At 33.2% G+C, this 11,408-nt stretch overlaps 1 protein-coding gene across 1 annotated transcript; it reads left to right on the top strand.

Annotated features, from left to right (window-relative positions):
* The first annotated feature begins 4,140 nt into the window (after positions 1-4,140).
* LOC141713233 (peroxidase 45-like) lies at positions 4,141-5,988 on the top strand. The gene is made up of 4 exons (XM_074516551.1): positions 4,141-4,615; positions 4,733-4,930; positions 5,125-5,290; positions 5,395-5,988. Exons 1-4 carry the CDS (start codon positions 4,388-4,390, stop codon positions 5,799-5,801), a joined length of 999 nt encoding a protein of 332 aa, XP_074372652.1. The 5' UTR covers positions 4,141-4,387; the 3' UTR covers positions 5,802-5,988.
* The last annotated feature ends 5,420 nt before the right edge of the window (positions 5,989-11,408 follow it).

Here is an 11,408-nt window from a genome sequence, read left to right as displayed (position 1 = left end):
AATTTTCAAAATGTGTGCATAATCAAAGGAGAGTAATCCGGATCATAAAAAATGTATTATTGTTTAACAAGGATGAGATGCGACATGTTACGTAGCATCTTATTCTAACTAGAAAACACAATCATATTTTTATAGAATTAGATTTTTGATCTAGATAAGTACATTGTAAGTAGACAAGGTAATATATTCGAAGCAGACAATTTTTTATTAGTATTGTGTTTGACGGGAGGACGGCTCAAATTAATTTTCACTTAAATTGTAATATTAATCCATTTCAAAATTTATAAAAAAATTAATGAGATAGGGAAAATTTTTATTTGTGAAAAGCTGAAAACTGGTGAAAACCGGTGAATAGATTAGATTTAGTGGCTTAAAATATCATACACGAGGTGAAATTCATACAAATCCTAGATCTCCTTTTTCTTAAAGTTCTTGTATTAAAAAAAATTCACGTACATCTTAATTTATAAAGGAGAAGAGTTCGAATTTATAAGAAAAATTAGCATTATTTATAAAAATAAAAGGGGTTTAGGTAATTTTTAACAAATTATAAGTATTTAAGTACATGTATATCGAAGGAGAATAGTTTTTTTTAAGATATATAGTATTATTTAACAAGGATGAGATGAGAGAGGTAAGGGGGCATCGAGTTCGAATTAGAAAAAACCTTCATATTAAATTAGGTTTTCGATTATATACTTGACAGGGATATTCAAATTGGACAAGGTTATATATTTGAAGTATATAATTTTTTATATTTTTTATATTTGGCGTCTAAAATTAATTTTTATTAAAATTATAATATTTATTTCATATTTGTAGAAAATCATTAGATATGTAAGAGTTAGATCTATTAAAAGCTGAAGCCAGGTGAATATTGAATATATTAGAGTTAGTGTAGTATAAATACTATGTGCGGAGGTGAAATTTATGTACAAGTCTCGGGATCGCTCTTTTTAGGTAAGGTTGGGATGGGATGGGTTGAGTTAGGTTAGGTTGGGATCAACCCCTCTATTATTTGGATGCAAAGGCCAAGGAGATGAGGGTTCAGATCATCACTTAGATCATCACTTATTTGGACGAAGGTATATAAGAAAAGATTGGGCAAGTCTAATATGACTTTTTTAGAAAAATTAAAAAAATTAAAATATAAATTACAAATTAAGTTTTAAATTGTGAATTATTATTTTTAAAATCCAAATTTTAAAATAAATATAACTTAAAATCACGAAGTCATTCATTTTGCCAATAATACCTTAATTCACAAGTAGAAAAGTTATTATTATTATCTGTATATTTAAATAAACAACATTTTGTAATATAATAAATTATAATTGAAATAAACTATATTTTGTAACTAAATCTTTCAACATAACTAATAAATAGGATTTGTATTGTGTACAAAAAACAAGACTTGTATTAGTGATCAGAAATAATAAAGTAAAAAAAGAGCATGGCTGCGCGTAACTTCCTACTTTCACATAATCGGAGTGTTGAAACACACTCATTTTTCTATTGGACCACAACCCTCATCAACACCACCAGCCAAATCTCTCACAGCCCATCCCTCCCTTAATTTTATTTTTCCCAAATAAGGGTTGTGATATTTGAACCTCTCTCAACTCAACCCAACCCATGCCAACCCCCATCCAAATGGAGCCTTACTGGTGCAAAGGATCCTTAACAAGGTTTAAGTTTGTAGTTATACTTAAGGCTTAATAACTTTTTCGCCCTCAAAGTTTGCACCTGTGTACCAATAAAACTCTAAAGTTTGAAAGAGTACCTTTTTAGCCCTTGGGTATCCAAAATGTGTTTTTTATCCTTGACCCGATATTGTTCAGAAATCGGCAGGGCTATTTCAGTAATTGTCCAACCGATATTCAGATAAGTTTAAAATATACCTTTTAGACCTTAAAGTTTGGAATTGCACCCATAAACCCCTAAAGTTTACATAAAAACTTTAGGGGTTGTAAACTTTAGGGGTTTAGACCTTAATGTTGCCGATTTCTGAACAATATCGGGCCAAGGGATAAAAACGCACATTTTGGATACCCGAGGGCTGAAATGTACGCTTTCAAATTTCGGGGTTTTATGGATACACCGGTGCCTGAAAAGGTCATTAATCCTATATTTAATATAATCCTACTCTAGAAATGTAAATTACACAAGGGAGTAGATTCTTCTTGGATATCTAGGACACCATTATCTGGTAATTTTATAGATAAAAATTGATTGTTCCGCTTTTTGTTTATTTCAGTCATTTTGACGTAGTTGCCTTACCTAGATTTGATGCTCATTTGACTTGGCTGCAGACTGTAGTGCAAAAGCAATATTGTCCCCTTTTTTACCATCATCAACACATTCCAGAGGGAGGAATTGATTCTTTCTTTGCCTATTGTTTTTTAAATAAAGAGAAGGCCATATTGACCTGATTTACGACTAGGGCCAGGTGACCGAAGATAGGTAACAGCCGGAAATGGTCTTGATTAACCCTTCATGTCCAGAATTAGTGAGTAGTAGTGCAGCCTACAAACCTCAATTTTTTTGTTTCGGGTATATATTTGTATATCAGAATGCGGGTTTGATACTTGTAAACATACAGTTGATATCGAGAATAAGAATAGGGCAAACAAATGAATCAAGTGGATAAGATGAAACAGGATATTAGAGCCGAATGTTTACGTGAGTTGGGTGTGGTAGCAACCAACCAAGGGGCAAGAGTAGATAGAGTGAGATGCTCCGCGTGCTTCAGCCCCTACTACAGCTCTACTTGATTAACATCTCAACTGTCAATGTCTCCAACCGCCCAAATCCATAATGCTACATTTTTAAAAAATAGGTTTTACAAACTTTGACTTTGCATGGATTGAAAGCCATTTTGCTCACTTTGTTATTTACAGTGGAATTCACAAAAAATGTGAGAAACACAAGAGTTTTAGTTCCATATCACTTTTTGGCTTGTTCTCAAGTTTTCTACCAATTTCTTTAATTTCGGTTGAACCAAAATGCTAATTGTTTTGTAATTATTTTGCATAGTTATGCGAACTTTGTTTCATAAAATTTGAGATTTCGTAAATTATAGTTGGCACAACTTTTGATCCGTCGTAATAAAGATTATCCTGAAACCAACTCTTGTTTTTCTCCCTCACCCTACTGTAATCGCCATGTCTTTAAATGCATGAAAAAGTACTCTAAGTGTGTCAAGAATTATAAGACGGAAAAAGTATGGAAGAGTTAATTATCCTTGGGAATCGACGGTAGCTAGCTAGGAAGAGGTCCTGCATTTCATTATTAAAGGTGGCGTTTGTTAAAGTTTGATGTTGATTCATCAACAAGCTTCGGTCTATAATTATCATTCATGGAAGCTTACACAAAGGACGTTTATTGATGGAGATGTTCATAACCAAAATTCATAGATGCCTTCCTTGTTGTTTATTCAAAGGCTTAACGACTGTTAAGTCTTATTTCAAAAGTGTTTCTTTTTAAAACAGGACAGCCTGATTTATACTAATTTTTTTCAATATAAGATTAAAAAAATACAATTTCAGTATCATAAAAATTAAAAGGAACACTTTTGAAATCCAAAACCGATATTAATATTAGACTCAAAAGTTGATTAAGCCTTATTCAAATCATATTTTTGTTTATTTCACATGCATGTTCTATCCACCACACTTCTAATGTATAGCCATCATGTACCTCTCTTGTGGTATTTAATTATTATTTATTCCCAGCAAAAACCTTGTAGATACTAACATATGATTATAAGAAAACAAGAAGTTAGGTACTTTACAGACACTAGAAGAGAATAAACTTTACATGCAGGCTTATATTAAAGTAGCAGCAGTAGTAGGTGCCTTATACATATACACGCCAAAAGGCCAGAGAACAATAACCCATGGGTGGTCTGACTTACATTTACATATAAATAAATGGCAATTATTTTCAGAATAGAAAGGTTAAGGAAGAATATATGCGTAGCAATAGACAGTTGGTTAACTCAATCATTCAAATAAGAATTCATGATTTTCAAGGCCAGACTGTACATGCTCTTCAGTCCAACAATTTTATGATATACAAAATCTTTAAAGTATTCCATCGCTGATTCACAACCACCATTCCTCTGAGACAATTATTTGGTACAATGATCATGTAAACTAATTATTAAGCATTGTTATCTTTTAGTAAGGTAGCATAACTTAGGAGACTTGGCTTTGTTTGTATGTAATTTTAAAGTTTTTTTTTTATACATGTAAAGCAAAACATCCCCTGACTTGCTCAATTTACATATCGCACTATATAAACAGATTTAAATTGTTGCACATTGTGAAATAAGCCTCACATTAAACTTAAAGATACAGAGAGATTAATATATATCTATATTTATATGGGGAATCAGAGAATCAGTACTCTGCCTCCTGTCTTTGGCCTGCTCATCATATTCCCCTTGCTCTTATTATCTCATTCCCAGGCTCAGCTGAGCACCAATTTTTACCAAAACGCATGCCCAAATGTCGAATCCATCGTCCAATCTGCAGTTAAAACCAAGTTTCAGCAAACCTTTGTCACTGCTCCCGCAACCTTGCGTCTCTTTTTCCATGATTGCTTTGTTCGGGTATTATACATCATCACTAATATTTGTGCATACATATGTTCCTTAAAATTTATAGAATGCAAACATTACTCGACTTCATGAACATGTTTGAACTTATCAAAACTGGTTTATGTTTAGGGGTGTGATGCTTCGGTGTTGCTAGCTTCACCGAATGGTAACGCGGAAAAAGATCACGGGGATGACATATCACTGGCTGGAGATGGATTTGACACAGTCATTAAAGCCAAAGCCGCTGTTGATAGTGATCCCAAGTGCCGGAACAAAGTCTCTTGTGCTGATATTTTAGCTTTAGCTACCCGCGAAGTTGTGGCCTTGGTATGTACTGTATCTCTGCAACTTTGTGTATTACATTGATAATAACCATTTTTACAATGTGCAGACATCATAAACCCCTCCCTAAAAGCTTCCAATGATTTGACAAAGAAATGCAAATTAAAGTTTATTGTACATGCTTTAACTTTGTAGACTTTTTCTACATGTCTTAAATAATTTCGCTATGATATATGTAGACAGGAGGACCACGGTATGCAGTTGACCTGGGCCGAAGGGATGGGAGGATATCAACCAGGAAAAGTGTTCAACATAAACTCCCACATGCTACATTTAACTTAGATCAGCTTAATTCTATGTTTTCCTCCCATGGTCTTAGCCAAACAGATATGATTGCGCTTTCAGGTACATGCTTGTGGAAATGGGCACCCTAGGAATTCATGCGTCTTATGATTATTCTTAATATCTGTTATCTATTCAGAAAATGAAAGGGAAGTTTGATTGTGTAGGTGCACATACACTTGGTTTCTCTCACTGTGGCCAATTCTCGAAACGAATATACAATTTCAGTCCTGGAAAACGGATAGACCCAACCCTGAATTCAGCATACGCCTTGCAGTTGAGACAGATGTGCCCAACAAGAGTTGACCCGAGAGTCGCCATCAACATGGATCCTACTACACCCCAGAAATTTGACAATGCCTATTACCAGAACCTTGTACAAGGAAAGGGCTTGTTTAGTTCAGACCAGATACTGTTCACTGATACCAGATCAAGAAGCACCGTTCAACAATTTGCATCAAACAATGATGCTTTCAATAAAGCTTTTGTATCTGCTATTACTAAGCTTGGCAAAATTGGAGTTCTTACTGGAAACAATGGAGAGATTCGCCGGGATTGCAATAAAATTAACTAGGATTTATATTTGTGCGTATGTATGTATGTTGGACCCTGTTATACGTTAAGACTCAAAGATGTATAGAGTACTAACACATTGCATTGTAAGTCCAATTCATGTTCAAGAACTAGAGCAATAGCCTAGCTAAATTTTTTCTTATTCTTGACAGAAATAAATAATAGGCTGTTATGTCTGATCAATAAAATTAAGTACAACATAATATACATGCCTCTTCCAGCAAAATTCTATGGGGATTTTGTACTTCCGATTAAAATAGTTAAACATATTTAGACGTGGCCAAGTTTATGTTCTTGAATTCTTTACCAACCAATACCATAGCAGCCACTTAAGATGCAAAAGATTAAAGTTGACAAAAGGGGTGCAATGCTTTAAATTATCTTTCAAGAAAACGGGCAAGCACTAGTGCACTACTACTGTACTTTAATATGAGAACTGATTCATCAGATCGTGTTGTTGAAATGTATGCTCTTCCAATCAGGATTCAGGACCGTGATTTTGGTGCATCCTGTGTAACGAACATACTGAAGCTAGTTTTTAGTCTCAGCAAGACTTGAAGGAAAAAATACTATCAACTATTTTAACCTTACATCTGTCATAATGCTAGTAAGAGACTTAGCCCTCATCTGTCATAATGCTTGTAATAATCTCAATGCTTTCTTCCCGATTATTCCCTGTGGTAATCGTTCGGCCAATTGGGTTCTCTGGTCTCCCTTATAGACTTTCTCAATTCATTCAATGTCAAAAACTCATCCACCTCATGTTCATTTTCAATAGCTTCATTTTGTAATTCAGAATTAGCATCAGATATATGTTCTTCAGCTTGTTGATGTTCTGCATTTTTAATCGCAACACATATCCGAATAGTAGCAACATTAATGTAACTTATGTGTGTAATTTCACGTTTCATTAATAAACAATAGTACCGTGGACCTTGGTCACAATTCACACCTTATTTTTTAATTTTGAGTAAATTGCACACTGTGTACCTGTAGTTTCAGCTTGGTGCACTTTGTATACCTCAGTTTTCATATCTAGCAATGTGTGTACCTCAAGTTCGTAGATTCTTGTAAGGTATGTACTTCCGTTAGTTTGGAGATTAACACCGTTAGAAAGAGGGGCAAGCAATGAAATTTGACAGCAGTTGAAAGGAGGGGCAACGGCTATTCTGTCTGTGTGTTACATACATGCACACAACATTGCAGCAAAGCTTTGTTTTTTCTTGTTGCCGTGTCTGAATACTGTGAATGCCGCTGGTTGTTGTCCGAACTGCGTGGACAGAAGACATTACAAGACATTACTCTCCTCCAGAGGTATATCTTTTACCTGTAACATGTGGCAGCTCTAAATTGGTATTCTCTTCCTTTCTATGTCCATTTTGTTTAGAGAATTCTACTACCTTCCGGAGCATATCATATTCCTTTTCACTGTCTGTAAGATCACCATTTTCTTCGGCTCGTTTTCTAATTATAGCTTCTTCTAGCAATTTCGACAATTCCTTGATCTTATTCACATAAGCTGATTTTTTTTTTACTTTGAAGCTCCTTGTTCACACAAATTATATATATATAATTATTTAAATATATACAAAATTTGTACTTAAAAATATAAATTAAAGTTTGTATACAAGTTATGAATATTACTTTTTTGAGTAACGCCGGCATATTATTCAAAAAATATTCATACTTTAAATTCATAATAATAGTTTGGTTAGAAAAAATTAGCTTATGAACATATTAATTATATTATCAAACATATTTCGAATAAAACTTTACATATTATAAATATTTAAATTTATGTTTAAATTTTCTATTAACAATTTTAATTTAGAGTTCAGTAATATTAAATAATTTTTTTTAATATTTATATTTATAAATATAAGTGTCATGAAAAAATTATATATAAATCGTGATATAATCAAAGAAATGACTAATGAGTAATAAATACTACACTTATAAGTTATTTATGTTAAATATCTTATAACTAGCATATTCAAAATGAATTTTATGTAAAATTAATAGGTAAAGTATGTTGTAAATTTATTTGTATGTTTATTAAATAAAATTATTATTTTTTCTGGAAAAATAATAATTTTATTTCAAAACTTAAAAAAAATTGATTTTTCTTACATAAATATATAAATTTAAAACATCAATCTCATGCTTTGCATCATCAAGCATACTCTTATATTTCCCATTCAATGCTCTTAAAACCAGCTTTGAATTTTCTGCCTAGGTTTCAAGATTTTCATGTTCATCTTGACTAGACAAGAGTTTTTCTTTTGCTTCTCTAGCTTGTAAAAAAACTGCATGTAATGCTGAAGCTGACCCTCCATTGCTTTCTTACTATTCTCTTCTTTTTTCCTAAAATTTTTCAACTCATTTATAATTTTATTTTTCTCTTCTAGCAGCGTCTGAACACTGTCGGCATCAAGCTTTCCATTTTTCAAAGCCTGGATTTTCTCATCCTTCACAGCATCAAGCTCATTCTTTAGAGATTCAATCTCCTTTGCCATTTCAGATGTTTGTTCCTTGGCCATATAAATATTTCACTCGAAAACCTCAAGAACACCTCTCTGTGATACTTTTGACATTTCCAATAAACCCACTTGTTCTTTAAGAGAAACAATTTCAGATTCTGCATCATGCAACAAATCATTACTTTCTTCTAGTTGTTGCATGATTGAGTCCAAAGACTCTAATGCAGGAGAGAAGTGCCAAAGAAGAGTAGTAAAAAACTGGAAATGTCTGTGTTGCCCTTTGCATACTAACGGTGTTAACTTCAATCTAACGGAAGTACACACTTTGTAAGAATCCGGTAACTTCAGGTACACAGTTTGCTAGATATGAAATCACGTGTACATAAAGTGCACATTCGTGAAACTAGAGGTACATGGTGTGCATTTTACTCTTTAATTTTTGTAAGGACATTCACATACACTTTTCAAAAAAAAAAAGAAAATCAACGAGGAAGAAACTATGATCATTGTTTTAGGAGGGACACGTTTGTCCCCGACCCCTGTACCCTATTACCCACCCTACTTTTGTATTGCTAGCTCTATAGGATTGCACCTATCAATGGAATGATAACCAAAATGATCAGGAATAACAACCACATATAATTTTTATCGTAAAAAACCCGTAACCGTTATCTTTCGTGTGAGTACTGACTAAACCCTACGGGTTCAAGTAATAGCATGCAATCCAGTGGAATTCAAACCTGTGACCAAAATGATAATTATCCTCTTTAACCAACTAACTTAACCCTCGCGGGCTAAAATTCTCGATTTTTAACCAACAATAAAATAACTGATTTGGTAACAGAATATTTCATTGATTTCTTTAGTAATAGAATGACATCGAAATTTTTGTTGGTAAATTTTGTAACGCTTTATCTGTAATTAAATTTGGTGACTATTTGTTAACAAATTATTTATTTTTAAATTTAATAACAATTTGCTAATTGTATATCTATTTGGTGACTATTTGCTAACAGATTGTCTATTATTAAATTTAATAACAATTTGCTAATGGATTATCGGTTAAATTTAGTATCACTTGCTAAACCTTTTAACAACCGAAAATCCGTTGGTAATTATCAATGTGTGTTAATAACACTTTTTACCAACGAATACAAAATTTCATCGGTGTGAGGTAAATAATTGTTACCATACTAGCGATCATCTATATTTATTTGTAACTCATTAATTTTAAACCATGTTATGTTAGACAATGTCGAACCTGGACTAGTTACTGATTCAATAAAGATTGGAGCTAATGGGAATTTAGAGGCTTGTGTTTCCAGAAAATTGGACGAGCATCAGTAACTAGCTGCACAAAGTCAACTATTTTGTTAAAAAATTCCAAAAAAAATCTAATTTAACAAGAATCAAGTTCTGCCAACAAAAATTAATAGAAACTTGAAAGCCTAATCTAACTCATTGATCGCTAAGCTAAACCATAAACTTCCAAGCCGTAAGAAAGTCAACTGTTATACTTATTTTATGACCTCTTGAACTAATAAAGAAAGCCAACAAGTGTACAAGAACTTCATTGTAAGTTTTAATGACTCTAGCATTGTGTTCATCACTATCCAATTCAGTAACTTTCATCAATCCAACTAACTCAATTTCTTGAAACATATCTTCACCTGTTCGCACTGGTGGGGCAACTTCAGTCACTATCTTTCCCTTATTGAACCAGTTTTTATTCTTTCCGAATGGATGATTGGCCGGTAGAAATTTTTGATAATTATCAAGTCATGTAGTCTTTCCACCAGGGGAAAGATTATAAGTATTAAGATCATGAGCACAATGAGGACAAGCCAAATGACCAGCAGTTTTCCATCCAGGCAACGTAGAATAAGAAGGAAAGTCACTAATAGTCCACATCAACGCAGCTCGCATTCGAAAATTTTGTTTAAGAGAATTATCCCATGTCTCCACGCCAACTTTCCACAACGTTTTCAACTCAACAATCAATGGTTGAATGAAAATATCTATCTTCTGTTTTGATTTTTTTGTCCGGGCACAAGTACAAAAAGAAACAAATATTTCATTTGAACACATCTACGGAGGCAAATTGTATGGAGTCACTATAATTGGATAAGAAGAATATTTGTTGAGCAAGATTGAAGCTGTATGTATAACTCAACAATACTGGTTTGGATAACTCAACATAAAACAAGGACTTTGAAATAATCTATGTTCCACTAGAATCAGTACAGATTGTTTATTGGGTATATGCACAAAATATTTTCTCTGTGCATTATGGGAAGATCTGAAGATTGTTGAAGACAGTGTTTGGAAGACGTATCTATCTGCAACTTTACATAAGGGAGAGAAGAATATGTTCTCTGCTGAAGCTGAATGTGTATAGAAGATGCGATAGATATAAGATAACATTATTTCCAAGTCCGTGATTGAAAGTTGAAAGCTGATTGAAGATCTTTGGTTATGATTAGTTGAGTTATCCTCTAAACTGTTGCTTCTCCATTATTATTTGACTGTTAGGTGTAATAATCAAATAGGGGGAGATTGTTGAGAAAGATTGAAGTTGTATGTATATCTCAACAATACTGGTTTGGATAACTCAACATAGAACAAGAACTTTGAAATAATCTATGTTCCACTAGAATCAGTACAGATTGTTTATTGGATATATGCACAAAAGATTTTGTTAGCTGCAGTGAAGAAGACGTCAACAGTGATTCGTATGAAGTTCATTAATATGTTCAGGCGTCGTAGGAATAAGGTTGGAGTCATTTGAAGCAGTTATCAGAATCAGTGTGAAGACCTCAAGGATTCTTAGTGAAGTTGGTTATTTTTGGTAGAAGACTTAATAGTGGTTTGCACGGGTATAATACGAAGGCCTGAGAGCGGAACTAGCCGTCTGTGAACCAGAACCGTGCACTAGGAGTCAGTGATCCGTGAAAGGAAACAGAGTATTATTTTTAGGAATACTGTTAAGTGGTTTTTGTATTCGAGGAGACTGGTAATATTTTAAGGTACGAAAACCCGGAGATTAGAAGGCTTGAAGATACAGAGAACTATAGCTAAAAGATTCTGAAATTTTACAGGATTTATTTATTCAATAACTAATTTTTTAT

This window comes from Apium graveolens, chromosome 3 (genome assembly GCF_009905375.1).
Source record: "Apium graveolens cultivar Ventura chromosome 3, ASM990537v1, whole genome shotgun sequence".
NCBI classification, from domain to species: domain Eukaryota; kingdom Viridiplantae; phylum Streptophyta; class Magnoliopsida; order Apiales; family Apiaceae; genus Apium; species Apium graveolens.
This window is presented reverse-complemented; position numbering and strand designations above follow the sequence as displayed.